The sequence below is a fragment of the Scyliorhinus torazame genome, chromosome 27 (assembly GCF_047496885.1).
Source record: "Scyliorhinus torazame isolate Kashiwa2021f chromosome 27, sScyTor2.1, whole genome shotgun sequence".
In the NCBI taxonomy this organism is placed as follows: domain Eukaryota; kingdom Metazoa; phylum Chordata; class Chondrichthyes; order Carcharhiniformes; family Scyliorhinidae; genus Scyliorhinus; species Scyliorhinus torazame.
This window is the reverse complement of record NC_092733.1, coordinates 28,381,788-28,402,631: the sequence shown is the minus strand read 5'-3', so window position 1 is coordinate 28,402,631 and position 20,844 is coordinate 28,381,788. Positions and strand designations below refer to the sequence as shown.

Sequence of the window (20,844 nt, the reverse complement as noted above, 5' to 3'; positions counted from 1 at the left end):
AAAATGGGGGCAGCCCTTAAGCATTAGCAATGAGGGGTCACAAGCATTGAGAAAGACTGGTTGTGAGAGCTTCTTTGCTGCAGGGGGAAAATGCTGAGAGGTGTTCTACCAGAAGGCTTCAAAATGGCGGAACAGAAGGGAAGAAGGGAACAGGCGGAGGCCATTTAGCCCCTCCGGCCTATTCTGCCCTCATGCTCTGGGGTGAGGTTATTGACAGACAATCGCCCCCCCCCCTTGCCCCCTCAACCCCGCCCCCCCCCCCCATCCCCCGGGACCCAGCATCAGGGTGGGAAGTGGGGGGGGGGGCCTCTGAGAGCCACAGCCTTGCCCGTGCTGCCAAGCTGCCTTTAAAGCCTGGTCCCTCACTATTCCCCATCCGTGAACCCCCCCCCCCCCCCACCATCGCTTTTCTCTGGCCCGGGGTGGGTCTGCGATCCCAGGCTACCGGCGCGCGTCATACCGGCAGCAGCCACCAGCCCTCGGGCGGCGCTGCGAGCTGAAGAGCCGCAAGGCCTCTGATGGCCCGGCAGCCTCTCGGGGAGGGGGAGAGGAGGGGGGGCGGGTACCACTTCCCCTCCCCGGGGTCCTGATTCGGTGCCCTTTCAACTGCCTGATTGGTTTGTAATACCAGCAGGCTTCTCTCAGTGGCTCGCCAGCCAGGAGCTGAGACCTACACCCACCCCCCCCCCCCCCCCGCCACCTCTATAAAACCGCCCCCTGCCCCCCCCATCATGAGCTGTGACCGAACTCCATGCACCTGCGTTTGCCCTGCGTCCCTTTTAAAACCACAGATTAACAATAAAATCTGCCGTTCTCAGATTTGCAAAGCAAAAATTGACTTGGGGGTTGGGAGACGTGGAGAGGGCGTTTCCACTAATGGGGGGTGGGGGGGGGGGGGGGGAGAGGCCAAATCTAGGAACCATTAAATATCATCACTAATAAATCTAACGGAATTCAACAGAAACACCACGGACTTTCACAGTAACTTCATTGCAGTGTTAATGTAAACCTACTTGTGACAATAAAGATTATTATTATTACAAAGAATACAAAGGCTGGTTGGAACGTGGGACTAGCTGCCACTGCGGGTGGTTGAGCAAATAGCATAGACACATTGAACACAAAGAAAGCCAAACTCATGGGGGCTCAATGGCTAACTAATTGTAATCTGCATCGTCCAACATTAATACCTGTAGCTGCTTTATAATCACACCAGTCCCGTGCCGCCAATGGGACCTACACCTTGGCTCCAATCCGCAAACACTTTTGCCAGGGCGTGCTAATGCCAATTGGCGGAAAACCTGTGTGATTACATTTGGGCTACTGTGTACAGGAGTGAGTGGGTACAACTGCAACTTTGACCTTATTCACTTCAACCTAGCGTCCCTGCTTCCACCACCTCCTCCGGCCGCGAGTTCCAGGCACCCATTACCCTCTGTGTAAAACACTTGCCTCGCACATCTCCTCTAAACCTTGCCCCTCTCACCTTAAACCTTTGTCCCCGAGTAATTGACCCGTCCACCCTGGGAAAAGCCTCTGACTATCCAGTCTGTCTATGCCCCTCATAATTTTGTAGACCTTTATCAGGTCGCCCCTCAACCTCCGTCGTTCCAGTGGGAACAAACCGAGTTTATTCAACTTTTCCTCATAGCTAATGCCCTCCATACCAGGCAACATCCTGGAAAACCGCTTTTGCACTCTTTCCAAAGCCTCCACACCCTTCTGATAGTGTGGCGACCAGAATTGAACACTCTATCCCAAGTACGGCCTAACTAAGGTTCTATGCAGCTGCAGCATGACTTGCTGGTTGAATTTAATACATCAACTCTCTCGGTCACCAGGTATCTGCTCGTTGTCACTGATTGCTGCACTTATTCACATTAGATATCACTTCAAAGGGAGAGGATTCACTGCTCTGGTCGACAGACATCTGAATATGGCATCTCACAAGGCCACACCTCCATGCACCTGGATTATGACAGGAACTGTGTCACAATCGACCCCACACATCATCCAATCATTCAAGCTGCCCACACCAAACCCTCAACCTGAGGTGGGGATGGTTGACAGCTTCAAATTCCTAGGTGTGCACATCACCAACAGTCTGTCGTGGTCCACCCACGTCGACGCTACCACCAAGAAAGCACAACAGCGCCTAACCTTCCTCAGGAAACGAAGGAAATTCGGCATGCCCACACTGACTCTTACCAACTTTTACAGATGCACCACAGAAAGCATCCTATCGGGCTGCATCACAGCCTGGTGTGGCAACTGCTCGGCCCAGGGCCGCAAGAAACTTCAGAGAGTCGTGAACACCGCCCAGTCCATCACACGAACCCGCCTCCCATCCATTGACTCCATCTACACCTCCCGCTGCCTGGGGAAAGCAGGCAGCATAATCAAAGATCCCTCCCACCCGGCTTACTCACTCTTCCAACTTCTTCCATCGGGCAGGAGATACAGAAGTCTGCGAACACGCACGAACAGACTCAAAAACAGCTACTTCCCCGCTGTTACCAGACTCCTAAACAACCCTCTTATGGACTGACCTCATTAACACTACACCCTGTATGCTTCACCCGATGCTGGTGTCTATGTATTTACATTATATTATTAAGTATTTTCTTTTCATGTACTAAACGATCTGTTTGAGCTGCACACAGAAAAATGCTGTACCTCGGTACACGTAACAATCAACAAACAAATCCAAAACCTCGCTCTCCCCATCCCCATTCCAACCAGTCACTGCTATGATCCCCCCCACCCAGCCTTGACAGCGGAATGCCAAAACAAGAAAGACGAACAACGTCACTCCTAAAGAAAAGGCTTTTGCACCTTTGCAAAATTCAGCAAGTTCCTTTGTGCCATTGGTATTTAAGATGGAGGGAGAGCTGAGATGGGGTTGAGAAATGTCAAACCTGGCTGTGGAGAACCACAGCTCTGCTACTTGCAACGTCCCCCCCCCCCCCATGTACAACTGTCACATCTGGAACATAGGGCTCATTCCAAGCCATTGGATACAACCTCAAACCAAACGCCACCCTTCAACGCACTTCCAAACTGGCGCCTTACCTTCTGCAGGTGTTGAGCTGAAGAGTGTAATCCAGCAAAGGCAGGCTGTCCACCACAGGAAGCCCATCGTCTTTAGCATGGTCCTCATGCACTGTCCAGTCCTCCGCTGAAGTTTAGCACTGGAAGCTTGGAGGGTCGGGACCAGTGATCCTCAGACCTGAGATAGAGGCAAACAAGGAAAGTGAATTAGAATTTAATTAGAGGTCATTAACATCTCAAGGCAAGAGGACAACTGGAGGGTGAGAAGTGTTATTCAGCCATCATAACCTTTACATGCAAGAACGAAAATCATAGCATCATCTGGTACGAACATATGACTTGGGAGCAGGAATAGGCCATTTAGCCCCTCGAGCCTGCTCCACCTATGATGAATATAGTAATTTCAGATATACGTATTACAAGTATTTGATAGAGAAAGGGTTAAAAACCTGGGTTAGAGTGTGTTTGACTACTGAAATCATGTTTTAAAAGATTCTTACGCTGAAAGCCAACAAAGGTTTTGGGAGCCAGAGGTGCAATTAACCATCGTAAAAAGCTTGGGGCAATTCAGATTTGTTTTGATTAAGGGGATTCCCTGGTAAGTTAATTCATTTTCAGCTCGATGAGATTATGTCATTGCTGGATGGAGTGAAGGCATCAGGCATTTTGAGAAAGCGTTTTCAGTTCAGTTGTGTCCTGGATGACGCTGGGACGACAAGTCGGGTTTTGCCCTCTGCAGTTTAGTTAGAAAGAGTTTAACAGTGTTTAAAGCAGTGTAGACTTGTCTGAGGACAAGGGGGGAGGGGGCTAAAACAAGACAATTGTAAAAGCTTTTGAAGGCATGCAGCCAGCGTTTCTGCATGGGTCTGCCAGGGGTCAGATCTTGTCTTTAAAGCAGCGACAAGAGATCTGTCTTTCTCAAAGAATAACTCTGTAAAGCAAGCATTCCACTGTGCCATGGGTATTTAAGGTGGATTGACAGCTGAGATGGGGTTGAGAAAAATAATTCTTCTGATCATCTTATACGGGAGACTCCTTCATTTTTTAAATGGTGACCTCGAGTTCTAGTCTCTCCCACACGTGGAAACACCATCTCAGCATCCACACTGTCAAGTCCTCTCAGGATCTTACATGTCTCAAGAAGATCAACTGTCAATCTTCTAAACTCCAATGGATACAAGCCCTGCCCATCCAACCTTCCCTCATGAGATAACCTCCTATCCCATCCCAGGTATCAGTTGAGCGAAACTTTATTGAAGCCAACATTTCTTTTCTCTTCTATTGAACTTGAATATCATTGTAAGTACACCTCATACGTTGTCCAAAGAAATACTGAAAGGCATCAAACGTAGATTGACTCACCATTGGTTAGGGGACTAATTCTTGGGAAATAAAGCAAAGGACATTTGAACTGTGGGTCGGAGGTGAGGTGATTGCTAGTGAACAAGGGCAGTGAGATTGTGAGAGGGTGAGTGGTTGGGTAAATGTCAGAATGTTGGTGGGGGGGGGGGGAGGGGGGAAGAGGGGTAGTTGGGTCTTGAGACCCTATTAGTCATGGGGATTAAAAATCAACTAAAACTTACAACTCATTTTGTTACGTCACAACATTGTCATCCGTTCTTAGCGGCTGAATGCACTCAATCCCTCAAGTCAATGAAACTCATTCCAGAGATTCCCAGCACCCAAGGACTGTCCTAGAAATAAAGAATTGTCGGACAGACCCAAGACAAATAGTCAAAATAAGGGTCAATTGCTTACAATACGAGACAATTGGTCACTCTGATCACTGCTTTTAACCTCATGGTCCTTACTCTCCAAATAACAAAAGGGAAATGTTGGAAGGAAAGGAAATTGCCGTTGGTTATTTAAAATTGGAGATGTCTCCCACAGGTTTTCAACGTCCCACGCAACCCTTTCCCTCCAAAATCCCAATTTGGGCCTTCCCTTCTGTTTGAGCCTTGGCCTCGAGTTGGAAATCTCTTCAATTCCCCTCAATCGGACGCCGAGGACTCCTGTGGATCTATTTATGAGTACGAGGCAGGGTGACGCTTTGTGGTAACGATGGTTACCTCTGCTGCCGTGGGGTGGCAACGCCCAGAATGCACTGTGGTCACATGGCAGCAAGGTCAATGAAGGGAAGAGTCATGGTTGACAACTCTACCCCGGATATTGTAAACGCGATGAGAAGATGCCTGTTGGGACATACACCAACGGGCTCACTGCTGATAGAAAACAAATGCTTTCTACGCTGTGGCCTGTGTTTGGGTGTTTGGCCATGTCACAATGATCGCGGGCAGGTGGCCACATCAGGTGGCCATCCATTCAGGCGCAGGACACTGGAGAACTCTGGGCACCGCACTTCAGATAGAATAGCAAGGCCTTGCAGAGAAATCCTCCTCCAGCCCACCCTCTTGTGAGAGAATCTAGGACTGGGGGGGTCACTGATTAAAAATAAGGGGTCGCCCATTTAACCAGAGATGAGGCGAAATGTTTTCTCTCTGAGGGACGCGAGACTTTGCAATTCTCTTTCTGAAAAGGTGGCTGTAGCAGAGTTTTTGAATATTTTTAAGGTGGAGGTGGATAGATTCTTGGGAAGCAAAGGTGAAAGGTGTGTTGAAACAAGGTCACTTTTAAACATTAAAAAATAAAATTAAGAGTGCCTATTTCATTTTTTCCAATTAAGGGGCAATTTAGCGCGGCCAATCCACCTACCCTGCACATCTTTGGGTTGTGGGGGCGAAACCCACGCAAACACGGGGAGAATGTGCAAACTCCACACGGACAGTGACCCAGAGCCGGGATCGAACCTGGGACCTCGGCGCCGTGAGGCAGCAGTGCTAGGAACAAGGTCACTTTAAGGGATCGATCATGTGACATACTGATGACACCATCGACAGTTTGGCGGCCAAACAGACAGTGTCGTCTCGCAGCCTGTGCAAAAACGCTTTTCCAGTAACGCTTTTGTTTGTTTGTATCTTAGTGATCTGCAAGCCTATCCTTTAAAAATAGCACGAAGGTTATTGGGGGGGGGGGGGGGGGGGGGGGGGGGGGGGGGTTTGGCGGGACGCAGATTTGAGTTTATTATCAGATCAGCCATGATCTTTTTTAAATGGCGGAGCAGACTCGAGGGGCCGAATGGCCTCCTCCTTGTTCCCATGCTTGTATTCTAGGTCTACACTCTATTAAAAAAAAAATTCAGAAGGCCCAATTCTGTTTTTCCCCAATTAACGGTCAATTTAGCGTGGCCAATTCACCTACTCTGCACATCTTTTTGGGTTGTGGGGGTGAGACCCACACGGACACAGGGAGAATGTGCAAACTCCACACGGACAGTGACCCGGAGCCAGATTGAACGTCGGGTCCTCTGCGCCATGAGGCAGCAGTGCTAACCACTGTGCCACCGTGCCGCACCGAGACGCTTGTTATGTGAAAATGTTTATCCCTCTGTCGCCCTTGATTCTTTCGCTTTTAGATCAATGTCCACTGGATCTCAACTAACAGGAACATTTTTCTCTCCATCTACTGAGGGGATACGGTGGCGTAGTGGTAGTGTCACTGGTCTAGTAATTCAGAGACCAAGTTTAATGCTCTGGGGACCCAGGTTCAAATCCTGCCAGTGCAGATGGTGAAATTTGAATTCAGCAAAAATCTAGAATTAAAAGTCGAATGATAACCATGAATCCATTGGCAGAAAAAACCCCATCTGATTCACGAATGGCCTTTAGGGAAGGAAATCTTCCACCTTGCCTGGTCTGGCCCATATCTGACTCCAGGGGCGAAATTCTCCCCCAACGGCGGGCTGTCCGCCGACTGGCGCCAAAGACGGCGCCAATCAGACGGGCATCGCGCCGCCCCAAAGGTGCTGAATGCTCCGCATCTTTGGCGGCCTCGCCCCAACATTGAGGGGCTAGGCCGACGCCGGAGGGATTTCCGCCCCGCCAGCTGGCGGAAATGGCGTTTGTTGCCCCGCCAGCTGGCGCGGAAATGCGGCGCATGCGCGGGAGCGTCAGCGGCCGCTGTCAGTTTCCCGGCGCATGCGCGGGAGCGTCAGCGGCCGCTGTCAGTTTCCCGCGCATGCGCAGTGGGGAGAGTCTCTTCCGCCTCCGCCATGGTGGAGGCCGTAGCAGAGGCGGAAGGGAAAGAGTGCCCCCACGGCACAGGCCCGCCCGCGAATCGGTGGGCCCCGATCGCGAGCCAGGCCACCGTGGGGGCACCCCCCGGGGTCAGATCGCCCCGCGCCCCCCCCCAGGACCCCGGAGCCCGCCCACGCCGCCTGGTCCCGCCGGTACATACCAGGTTTGATTTACGCCGGCGGGACAGGCAATTCCTGGGTGGGACTTCGGCCCATCCGGGCCGGAGAATCCAGCGGGGGGTCCCGCCAACCGGCGCGGCCCGATTCCCGCCTCCGCCCAATCTCCGGTACCGGAGACTTCGGCGGGGCCGGGGGCGGGATTCACGGCGGCCGACGGCCATTCTCCGACCCGGCGGGGGGTCGGAGAATGACGCCCCAGATCCACAGCAATGTGGTTGACTCTCACGTGCCCCACAAGGGCAACCCGGGATGGGCAATGAATGCTGGCCCAGCTCCCGATGCCCATGTCCCACAAACAAATAAAAATAACTTTGTTCTCTGCCTTGTTATTTTGAACACATTGAACAGATTTTTTTGCTCAAGTTGCTCCTCTCCAAGGGGAAAAACCCCTGTTTCTCCAATCTGTCCATGTAACTGACGTTCCGCATCTCTGGAATATTTTCTACGCCCTCTCTAATACCTTCACATCCTTCCAAAGACATGGTGGCCGGGATTGTGTGGACACAAGATTCCAGTTGAGTTCAAACCAGAATGGAATGAAAGGTTCATCATAACCTCCGAATTATGAAGCCTTATTAACTGTTTCCTCAACTGGCCCCTGCTTAATTCACTGCTTCATTTCCACTTGTCCACCCCCAGGTCTCACAGCGCCTGCCGCCTCCCCTTTTCAAATTGTATCCTTTATTTTATATTGCTTCTCTCCCCGTTCTACCGATCAAAGCGTATCGCTTCCCAGATCTATCTCCGTTCCTTCACTGTCGCTGGGACAAAATCCTGGGAACCCCTCCCTGACAGCACGGTGGGTGTACCTACACCAGATGGACTGTGGCGGCTGAAGAAGGCGGCTCGCCTTCTTAAGGGGCAATTAGGGATGGGCGATAAATTGCAGCCTCGCCAACCACCGCCCGTGAATGACTAAAAAAAGTATGAAAGGCGTTAGCTAAGCCAGACGTCACAATGTAAAGTAAATTGCCCCTCCAGCAGCAAGCTGGTGAACAGAACAATAAAAGTGGAATCATAGACTTTACAGTGCAGAAGGAGGCCATTCGGCCCATCAAGTCTGCGCCGGCCCCTGGAAAGAGCACCCTACTTAAGCCCACGCCTTCACCCTCTCTCCGTAACCCAGTAACCCCACCTAACACTTTTCTTGGACACGAAGGGGCAATTTGGCATGGCCAATCCACCTAACTCGCACATCTTTGGACTGTGGGAGGAAACCTGAGCGCCTGGAGGAAACCCACGCACACACGGGGAGGATGTGCAGACTCCGCACAGACAGTGACCCAAGCCGGGAATCGAAACAGGGACCCTGGAGCTGTGAGGCAGCGGTGCTAACCACTGTGCTACCGTGCTGCCCCGTCTTTGAGTATGAGTAATATTTTTACCTCCAAGCAGCGATGTGAGACCTCATGTGTCATTTAGTAAGCACTGTATGGAATTGTGTCATTTAGTATCTACTGTTAGGGCCAAACTACTGTCCTATCTAGGCTAGAGCAGGATTGTAGAGCACCTAATGCCCCAAGGCTGATAGTCGTGGCTCAGCGGGCTGTACTTATTCTGAATCAGAAGGTTGTGGGTTTGAGTCCCTTCCCACAGGCTTGACCACAACATTGAGGCTGACGCCCCCAGTGCAATACTGAGGGAGTGCCACGTTGTCAGAGGTGCCACCTTCTTAAACCGAGGACCCACCTGTAATGATATCTAGTATATCATCTTTGTATATAAGGCATATCATCTTTTGTGTATATGAATGATCATGTAGAATAGTGTGTAATTTCAGCATCCAGCCACCAGATGGAGTAAGAGCACATCTCACAACCCACACGGTGGTCCACGTGATCTTGGGGTGAGTTCGTCGAGAGGGTTGGAGACAGTTGTGTTTTTCAGTAGTTCGGTGTATTGTAGTGTGGTGAATGTAAATACAGTTAATTCACCAGTTATGTTCTATGTTATTAACCCTGTGGGTTTTATCTGTGGGCCATTGTATGGCTTCACCCACAGGGGGAGATGTTGGAGGATGTATGGGCTCAGCCCATGGCTCCGCCCCTTTGAAGGAGTATAAAAGTAGCTGGCCTGTGGGAGTGTCCTCAGTATGTACCCCAGTCGCAGGCAGGCAAAGTTGATAGTTAATTAAAACCACTATTTTACTCCGGCACGAGTCCTTGAGTGAATTGATGGTCGCATCAAGTAGTTATTTGATCTAATGCTTAGTTTTTTTGGCATACTTAAGAATTCACAATTTATAGCGTAGTGTAGATAAATTGACTTTGATTTAGTACAAAGTCTGCATGTTCTTTTAGCAACACTACAACCTCAATAATATTACTTTAAAAAACGAAGAACACCACATCATCTGCTCCCTCAGATTGATCTAAAAGGGTTCATTTTGAAGTGACAGGGGCTTGACCCTGGATTTCAGGCTGTCCTTTACCGCTCAGCCCACAGCACTCAGCTCATCTGATCGTTGTCACATTGCTGTTTGCGAGATCTTCCTGTGCGCAAACGGGTGCTGTGTTTCTGACGGCGACCGTGCTACAAAGTTTGATTTTGTGGCGTGGGCCAAGGATGATCAGCATCCGGGACAACACGGTGGCGCAGTGGGTTAGCACTGCTCCAGGGTCCCAGGTTCGATTCCGGCCTCGGGTCACTGACTGCGCGGAGTCTGCACATCCTCCCCGTGTCTGCGTGGGTTTCCTCCGGGTGCTCCGGTTTCCTCCCACAGTCCAAAGATGTGCGGGTTAGGCGGATTGGCCATGATACACTTGCCCCTCAGTGTCCAAAGAAGTGTAGCTTAGGTCGGGTTACGGGGATAGGATCGGGGATTGATGCTGGGTAGGGTGCTCGTTCAGAGGGTCGGTGCAGACACGATGGGCCGAGTGGCCTCCTGTACTGCAGGGATTCTATGATTAGTGGCCCGATAACAAACCTAGTTGACCCTTGATTACTTATTTGAAGATTGTCAATGGGCTGCTGATTTTGATACCGGCCCAACCTCTCTGGGATGTGGAGGTACGCGGGGGGGTGGGGGGTGGGGGGGGTTGTGTGTGGGTGGGTGGGGGGTGGTGAGTGTGTGTGTGTGTGTGTGTGTGTGTGGGTGGGGGGAGTGGGGGGCGGGGGTGTGTGGGTGGGGGAGTTGTGGGGGTGGGGGGGGGACCCTATTTTACGCCCCCTCCCCCTTGCCCAAAGCACGCTCAGCCCCAAGTCTGTTGATTCTGCACAGATCGCTTAGAAATCGTGATCATTGCCACGGGGGGCCCGAAACCACATTGTACAATCAATCCTGACAGTAGAGAACACTGAGGTAAAGACCTGAATGGCGATGAGGCAGAAGCTGCTCGCAGATTGCCAAATCATTTCTCCCTTTAATAAAATTACTCAGTGTTATCTGCTGACACAGACGATCAGTCACTGCACAGGGGAGGCTAATACCGTAACTGTGGGCATCATTGAGAACCTCTAATCTGAGCGGGAGGGGAGGGCGGAGTGCGGTGAGGCAGGAAGAGACATTTTGCTCGCCTCGTAAGCGGTAAAAGAAAATTAACGCAGGCATCAATAAAGAAGGAGAGACGAGATTGGGGAAATTATAAAGAATGCCGGCACCGCCCAAGGGACCTGGAGCTGAGAGATGAATTACTAACTGAGAATCTAATCCAGCTCACAAAGCGATAAACACGTTTCCTGCCCCAACTGCCTAAACCCCGCACACGCAGAGATCTGCCAATTCTTCAGAGTCGTACAAAGACCCGAGCTCGAACGCTGCTCGCTACATCACAGTATGGTTCACTGCAGACCCGGGTTTTCAAAGGGTTCCATTCCTCAGGCAGCATCCACCTGCTCACTCAGGAATGGGTTAGCTCAACACTATGGCTGCTCTGCTGGTGAAGGTGATTTAATGTTCAGATGATACACGGCTGAAGTTCACTTCATTAACTCTGACCAATCTGTAACCGTGTGGCACGTAACAGACTGAATGATTTATTATAGGGTGAATAATTCAGTATTACAGGATGAATAATTCTGTATTACAGGGTGAATGATTCTGTATTACAGGGTGAATAATTCAGTATTACAGAGTGAATGATTCAGTATTGCAGGGTGAATGATTCAGTATTACAGGGTGAATGATTCAGTATTACAGGGTGAATGATTCAGTATTACAGGGTGAATGATTCAGTATTACAGGGTGAATGATTCAGTATTACAGGGCGAATGATTCAGTATTACATGGTGAATGATTCAGTATTACAGAGTGAATGATTCAGTATTACAGGGTTAATGATTCAGTATTACAGGGTGAATGATTCAGTATTATAGGGTGAAAGATTCAGTATTACAGGGTGAATGATTCGGTATTACAGATTGAACGATTCAGTATTACAGGGTGAATGATTCAGTATCACAGGGTGAATGATTCAGTATTACAGGATGAATAATTCTGTATTACAGAGTGAATGGTTTAGTATTACAGGGTGAATGATTCAGTATTACAGGGTGAATAATTCAGTATTACAGGGTGAATGATTCAGTATTACAGGGTGAATGATTCAGTATTACAGAGTGAATGATTCAGTATTACAGGGCGAATGATTCAGTATTACAGGGTGAATGATTCAGTATTACAGGGGGAATGATTCAGTATTACAGAGTGAATGATTCAGTATTACAGGGTGAATGATTCAGTATTATAGGGTGAATGATTCAGTATCGCAGGGTGAATGATTTAGTATCACAGGGTGAATGATTCAGTATTACAGGGTGAATGATTCAGTATTACATGGTGAATGATTCAGTATTACAGAGTGAATGATTCAGTATTACAGGGTGAATGATTCAGTATTACAGGGTGAATGATTCAGTATTACAGGGTGAATGATTCAGTATGACAGGGTGAATGATTAAGCATTACAGAGTGAATGATTTAGTATCACAGAGTGAATGATTCAGTATTACAGGGTGAATGATTTAGTATCACAGGGTGAATGATTCAGTATTACAGGGTGAATGATTCAGTGTTACATGGTGAATGATTCAGTATTACAGAGTGAATGATTCAATATTACAGGGTGAATGATTCAGTATTACAGGGTGAATGATTCAGTATTACCGAGGGAATGATTCAGTATTACAGGGTTAATGATTCAGTATTACAGGGTGAATGATTCAGTATTATAGGGTGAATGATTCAGTATTACAGGGTGAATGATTCAGTGTTACAGAGTGAATGATTCAGTATTACAGGGCGAATGTTTCAATATTACAGGGCGAATGATTCAGTATTACAGGGTGAATGATTCAGTATTACAGGGTGAATGATTCAGTATTACAGGGTGAATGATTCAGTATTACAGGGTTAATGATTCAGTTTTACAGGGTTAATGATTCAGTTTTACAGGGTGAATGATTCAGTATTATAGGGTGAATGATTCAGTATTACAGGGTGAATGATTCAGTATTACAGAGTGAATGATTCAGTATTACAGGGTGAATGATTCAGTATTACAGGGTGAATGATTCAGTATTACAGGGTGAATGATTCAGTATTACAGGGTGAATGATTCTGTATTACAGAGTGAATGATTTAGTATTACAGGGTGAATGATTCAGTATTACAGGGTGAATGATTCAGTATTACAGGGTGAATGATTCAGTATTACAGAGTGAATGATTCAGTATTACAGGGCGAATGATTCAGTATTACAGGGTGAATGATTCAGTATTACAGAGGGAATGATTCAGTATTACAGAGTGAATGATTCAGTATTATAGGGTGAATGATTCAGTATTGCAGGGTGAATGATTTAGTATCACAGGGTGAATGATTCAGTATAACAGGGTGAATGATTCAGTATTACATGGTGAATGATTCAGTATTACAGAGTGAATGATTCAGTATTACAGGGTGAATGATTCAGTATTACAGGGTGAATGATTCAGTATTACAGGGTGAATGATTCAGTATTGCAGGGTGAATGATTCAGTATTACAGGGTGAATGATTCAGTATTACAGGGTGAATGATTCAGTATTACAGGGTGAATGATTCAGTATTACAGGGTGAATGATTCAATATTACAGGGCGAATGATTCAGTATTACATGGTGAATGATTCAGTATTACAGAGTGAATGATTCAGTATTACAGGGTTAATGATTCAGTATTACAGGGTGAATGATTCAGTATTATAGGGTGAAAGATTCAGTATTACAGGGTGAATGATTCGGTATTACAGATTGAATGATTCAGTATTACAGGGTGAATGATTCAGTATCACAGGGTGAATGATTCAGTATTACAGGATGAATAATTCTGTATTACAGAGTGAATGGTTTAGTATTACAGGGTGAATGATTCAGTATTACAGGGTGAATAATTCAGTATTACAGGGTGAATGATTCAGTATTACAGGGTGAATGATTCAGTATTACAGAGTGAATGATTCAGTATTACAGGGTGAATGATTCAGTATTACAGGGTGAATGATTCAGTATTACAGGGGGAATGATTCAGTATTACAGAGTGAATGATTCAGCATTACAGGGTGAATGATTCAGTATTATAGGGTGAATGATTCAGTATCGCAGGGTGAATGATTTAGTATCACAGGGTGAATGATTCAGTATTACAGGGTGAATGATTCAGTATTACATGGTGAATGATTCAGTATTACAGAGTGAATGATTCAGTATTACAGGGTGAATGATTCAGTATTACAGGGTGAATGATTCAGTATTACAGGGTGAATGATTCAGTATGACAGGGTGAATGATTCAGCATTACAGAGTGAATGATTTAGTATCACAGAGTGAATGATTCAGTATTACAGGGTGAATGATTTAGTATCACAGGGTGAATGATTCAGTATTACAGGGTGAATGATTCAGTGTTACATGGTGAATGATTCAGTATTACAGAGTGAATGATTCAATATTACAGGGTGAATGATTCAGTATTACAGGGTGAATGATTCAGTATTACCGAGGGAATGATTCAGTATTACAGGGTTAATGATTCAGTATTACAGGGTGAATGATTCAGTATTATAGGGTGAATGATTCTGTATTACAGGATGAATAATTCTGTATTACAGGGTGAATGATTCAGTATTACAGAGTGAATGATTCAGTATTACAGGGTTAATGATTCAGTATTACAGGGTGAATGATTCAGTATTATAGGGTGAATGATTCAGTATTACAGGGTGAATGATTCAGTGTTACAGAGTGAATGATTCAGTATTACAGGGCGAATGTTTCAATATTACAGGGCGAATGATTCAGTATTACAGGGTGAATGATTCAGTATTACAGGGTGAATGATTCAGTATTACAGGGTGAATGATTCAGTATTACAGGGTTAATGATTCAGTTTTACAGGGTTAATGATTCAGTTTTACAGGGTGAATGATTCAGTATTATAGGGTGAATGATTCAGTATTACAGGGTGAATGATTCAGTATTACAGGGTGAATGATTCAGTATTACAGGGTGAATGATTCAGTATTACAGGGTGAATGATTCAGTATTACAGGGTGAATGATTCTGTATTACAGAGTGAATGATTTAGTATTACAGGGTGAATGATTCAGTATTACAGGGTGAATAATTCAGTATTACAGGGTGAATGATTCAGTATTACAGGGTGAATGATTCAGTATTACAGAGTGAATGATTCAGTATTACAGGGCGAATGATTCAGTATTACAGGGTGAATGATTCAGTATTACAGAGGGAATGATTCAGTATTACAGAGTGAATGATTCAGTATTATAGGGTGAATGATTCAGTATTGCAGGGTGAATGATTTAGTATCACAGGGTGAATGATTCAGTATAACAGGGTGAATGATTCAGTATTACATGGTGAATGATTCAGTATTACAGAGTGAATGATTCAGTATTACAGGGTGAATGATTCAGTATTACAGGGTGAATGATTCAGTATTACAGGGTGAATGATTCAGTATTACAGGATGAATAATTCTGTATTACAGAGTGAATGATTCAGTATTACAGGGCGAATGATTCAATATTACAGTGCGAATGATTCAGCATTACAGGGCGAATGATTCAGTATTACAGGGTGAATGATTCAGTATTACAGACGGAATGATTCAGTATTACAGGGTTAATGATTCAGTATTACAGGTGAATGATTCAGTATTATAGGGTGAATGATTCTGTATTACAGGATGAATAATTCTGTATTACAGGGTGAATGATTCAGTATTACAGAGTGAATGATTCAGTATTACAGGGTTAATGATTCAGTATTACAGGGTGAATGATTCAGTATTACAGGATGAATAATTCTGTATTACAGAGTGAATGATTCAGTATTATTGGGTGAATTATTCAGTATTACAGGGTGAATAATTCAGTATTACAGGGTGAATGATTCAGTATTACAGGGTGAATGATTCAGTATTACAGAGTGAATGATTCAGTATTACAGGGCGAATGATTCAGTATTACACGGTGAATGATTCAGTATTACAGAGTGAATGATTCAGTATTACAGGGTGAATGATTCAGTATTACAGGGTGAATGATTCAGTATTACAGGGTGAATGATTCAGTATTACAGGGTGAATGATTCAGCATTACAGGGTGAATGATTCTGTATTACAGGGTGAATGATTCAGTATTACAGGGTGAATGATTCTGTATTACAGGGTGAATGATTCAGTATTACAGGGTGAATGATTCAGTATTACAGGGTGAATGATTCTGTATTACAGAGTGACTGATTCTGTATTACAGGGTGAATGATATTGTATTACAGGGTGAATGATTCTGTATTACAGGGTGAATGATTCTGTATTACAGGGTGAATGATTATGTATTACAGGGTGCATGATTCTGTATTACAGGGTGAATGATTCTGTATTACAGGGTGCATGATTCTGTATTACAGGGTGCATGATTCTGCATTACAGGGTGAATGATATTGTATTACAGGGTGAATGATATTGTATTACAGGGTGAATGATTCTGTATTACATGGTGAATGATTCAGTATTACAGGGTGAATGATTCTGTATTACAGGGTGAATGATTCAGTATTACAGGGTGAATGATTCAGTGTTACAGGGTGAATGATTCTGTATTACAGGGTGAATGATTCTGTATTACAGGGTGAATGATTCTGTATTACAGGGTGAATGATATTGGATTACAGGGTGACTGATTCTGTATTACAGGGTGAATGATTCAGTATTACAGAGTGAATGATTCTGTATTACAGGGTGAATGATATTGTATTACAGGGTGAATGATTCAGTATTACAGGGTGAATGATTCTGAATTACAGGGTGAATGATTCTGTATTACAGGGTGAATGATATTGGATTACAGGGTGACTGATTCTGTATTACAGGGTGACTGATTCAGTATTACAGGGTGAATGATTCTGTATTACAGGGTGAATGATTCTGTATTACAGGGTGAATGATATTGTATTACAGGGTGAATGATTCAGTATTACAGGGTGAATGATTCAGTATTACAGAGTGAATGATTCTGTATTACAGGGTGAATGATATTGTATTACAGGGTGAATGATTCAGTATTACAGGGTGAATGATTCAGTATTACAGGGTGAATGATTCAGTATTACAGGGTGAATGATTCCGTATTACAGGGTGAATGATTCAGTATTACAGAGTGAATGATTCAGTATTACAGAGTGAATGATTCAGTATTACAGAGTGAATGATTCAGTATTACAGGGTGAATGATATTGTATTACAGGGTGAATGATTCAGTATTACAGAGTGAATGATTCAGTATTACAGAGTGAATGATTCAGTATTACAGGGTGAATGATTCAGTATTACAGAGTGAATGATTCAGTATTACAGGGTGAATGATTCAGTATTACAGAGTGAATGATTCAGTATTACAGAGTGAATGATTCAGTATTACAGGGTGAGTGATTCAGTATTACAGAGTGAATGATTCAGCATTACAGGGTGAATGATATTGTATTACAGGGTGCTGCGCCTTTTCAATCGTGGAGCTCAGCTTATTGTGACTGCACGAGTCGGGTTGGTTGCGTGAATTGGGATTTTTCTAATTGCACCTTCTCTTTCGTGGATTTCCATCTGTACAGCAGAGTGCGACAATGGGACTTGGCCTGAATTGGTGCGAGAAGATGCTCCATGTTCCTCCGAGGACTCAAACCGCTCAGCATGCATTTACAGCAGGGCGCCCTGAGCAGGCAATTAGATGGGAACTATAATTTTTATTGGCCAAGGTGAGGTTTTGGCCGCAGACTGGCTGGCTCCCTCGGATGTTGCGGGAGATCTGTGGTATTGATTTATAGATCTGTGTGAGGTGAAGTTGTGCAACGGGGTGACAGATTAATGGATGCAGCCTTTATTCCAGTCAAAGGAAAGACACCTTCTTAATAATGGAAGTGCATAGCCACTTGGTCAGCACTCACGTATTGAGAAATGGGACCCCAGGCCGGCCCCAGCTCCGCAGGCAGGTGGCAATGCGCACGTGCGCAGCTTCCTAACTCGTTTCCGATCACTTTCTCCCTGGCATTGTAGTAACTTTTTATTTTTAGCTGGCAAAGCCCCGCACCATTTCTGAGCTGAAGTGGCAGTCAGGCCGGTAGGCATGCAGACGCCTTCCTTCGTGCTGCCAATCTGGCTCGGTAAGCGGTTGCCCGCATCGGTTGGGTGAGGGGGCAGCGGGAGGAAGTGGGGGGGGGGGGGGGGGCTGTAGCTTTGTCTTGGGGGCGACCCGTGTGCCAATCTGCGACCCCCACACACCCTACTCTAGTCCCCCTCTTTTCGCCCACCACCTGCCAACGGCCGCAGCGCCAGGCTGCGTTGGCACATTGGTCTGGCAACGCGGGGTGCCCGTGGGTTCTGGGGCATTTCCATCGGAGAGCGACGCCTCGGGCCATCCTTGCCAGGATCAACCTTCTGTGCGTCCTGGATAACTGAGGTGATGCGGGCACAGTGACAGGCACATGAGCAAACATTCAACCCTGTCCACCTTCGCCCTGTCCCAAATCCCCCAACAACAGCTCCCACCCGCTTGAGGAGCATCACCAATCCTCTTGTCTGCACCACCTCACTGGAAATATAATTCGACAAAGAACAACTGGCATTCCTGTACCTGGGCCAGCACGGTAGCACAGCGGTTAGCACTGCTGCCTCACAGTGCCAGGGCACCGGGTTCATTTCCCGACTTGGGTCACTGTCTGTGCGGTGTCTGTAAGTTCTCCCCAAGTCTGCGTGGGTTTCCTCCGGGTGCTCCGGTTTCCTCCCACAGTCCAAAGACGTGCAGGTTAGGCGGATTGGCCATGATAAATTGCCCCTTAGTGTCCAGGGAGGTGCAGGGTTGGATAAGGGAGTGGGCATGGGTAGAGCGCTCACACAAAGGTTTGGTGCAGACTCGATGGGCCGAATGGCCTCCTTCTGCACTGTGCAATGCTTCTCAATCCAACAATAATGAAACGACTTTGAATGTTTGCAGCCGTTTTCAGTACGGGTCCTGGGCATTGCTGATGCCTTTTGTTTGGCACTCATCACGGCAGCCCGCAATAAATTACCGACTGCGCCAGGGGAACAACATCCATATTGCGTGAGAAGACAATGTTTCCCCATTTCAGTTTGTCGTTTCTTCTGAGTTTTCCCAATGCTGGGCCGGGCGATAAAAGCGGTGTGCAGCTCGCCGCCTGCACAGCTAACCTTTCTCGTCATATTGTCCAGCACTTAAGAACAAAGAAAACCTGGAGGTGTGTCCCATGCTGTCCTGCTGCTGGGGTGGAGCGTGAAAGAGCTGGCAACGCCGACGTTCTGGAAATCGGGGTGCCTTTGTTTAAAGGGCGGCCCGATCTCCGGTAAGAAAGAATCTCTTCCCACCTACCCAGCAAGGACACACACACATACACTCCATGTGGAACACCCCCCTCCCCACGTACATGGGAAATTACCCCACGCAAACCAGGGACACACTCTCGCCCCCATGGAGCTCCCCAGAGGACTCCCCCCATGGGCACTGCCCCTTGGCACTTTCCACTGGCGCCGTCCTTGGCACTGACCCCAGCACACCAGGGGGATCTGTCAGGCACGTCCCTCTCCCCCATCTGCCAGATGTACTTATCTGCACCCCCCCCGCCCCCCCCCCCCACCGCACGATCTCGCCGCCTGGTTCACATTGCTCCGACCAGTTGTAAACCTTGTTGATGCCACGTCGGCGAAGGGGGAAATCCCAATGTCGGGTGAACGGTGCAGCGGCAAAGCTCGATAATAGATCACAGAATTTACAGTGCAGAAGGAGGCCATTTGGCCCATCGAGTCTGCACCGGCCCTTGGAAAGAGCCCCCTACTTAGGCCCACGCCTCCACCCTATCCCCATAACCCAGTAACCCCATCTAATCTTTTTGGACACTAAGGGGCAATTTATCATGGCTAATCCAACTAACCTACGCATCTTTGGACTGTGGGAGGAAACCGGAGCACCCGGAAGAAACGCACGCAGACACGGGGAGAACGTGGTTGGTTTAGGGGCTGGTTTAGCACACTGGGCTAAATCGCTGGCTTTTAAAGCAGACCAAGGCAGGCCAGCAGCACGGTTCGATTCCCGTACCAGCATCCCCGAACAGGCGCCGGAATGTGGCGACTAGGGGCTTTCCACAGTAACTTCATTTTGAAGCCTACTTGTGACATAGAGCGATTTTCATTTCATTTCAACGTGCAGACTCCGTCTGACAGTGACCCAAGCCGGGAATCGAACCTGGGACCCAGGAGCTGTGAAGCGACTGTGCTAACCACTATGCTACAATGCTGACTTGTTAATGTACTGAATCCCAAGCTTCCTGGACTGGAACTTCATCACATCAATGGCAGGGAGATGGGAGCGATCGCGTTGTGAGATCTCACTGACGGGTATCTCGCTTTTGGCCTCTTGTGTCCCCGTCGCCATTTGCAATCACATTCCTGGCCAGTGATTGCAGGACAAAAAGCTGTGTAGCTTCTATTTTATCAGCAATACGTCTACTATTTGTTGCACACTCACAGATTTAAAGGGAAGACCAAGTCGGCTTTAGATAGGCTAATAATCTGTTACCCACCCCAAGGGGCATCGTGGGAGCATTCACGTGTATCTGATACAAAATTGTTGCGTGCTGGGATCTCAGTCCAGATTTTAATGGCTCCATTCCTTGTTTTGACAGTTCCCTGCTGGGGACTCGAGGCTAGAGGGACGAACCACGAGTACAGCCGTAGTATTTGTGGCGATTGAGAGACCATAAACCAGGCTTGAAATGTTAATGGCATGTCACTGTGCTCAGGGTATGTTCATTATGTTGTTAGAATGTACCGGTGAAGGACGTTGTTTCATTAAGTATGTTAAGCGTCTATAAACCTGGGTTGGCTGGGGCACTGGGCTGAGTGGGAGGGGAGTTCTGAATCTGAGCAAGTCAATGAACTCTCTCAGTGAAGGAAAGCTCTGGGTTAACTTAACCC

The 20,844-nt window shown here is 46.8% G+C and overlaps 1 protein-coding gene across 6 annotated transcripts in view; it reads right to left on the bottom strand.

The window, feature by feature from the left end:
• Positions 1-20,844, bottom strand: part of LOC140403323 (adhesion G protein-coupled receptor L1-like) — a 1,433,961-nt gene that overhangs the window by 1,160,596 nt on the left and 252,521 nt on the right. For all 6 annotated transcript variants that reach the window (XM_072491182.1, XM_072491186.1, XM_072491185.1 and 3 more), the window contains one exon: positions 3,073-3,229. In XM_072491182.1, coding sequence (XP_072347283.1) covers positions 3,073-3,160 — 88 coding nt within the window. In that variant the 5' untranslated portion in view covers positions 3,161-3,229. The remainder of the gene's footprint in view (positions 1-3,072; positions 3,230-20,844) is intronic.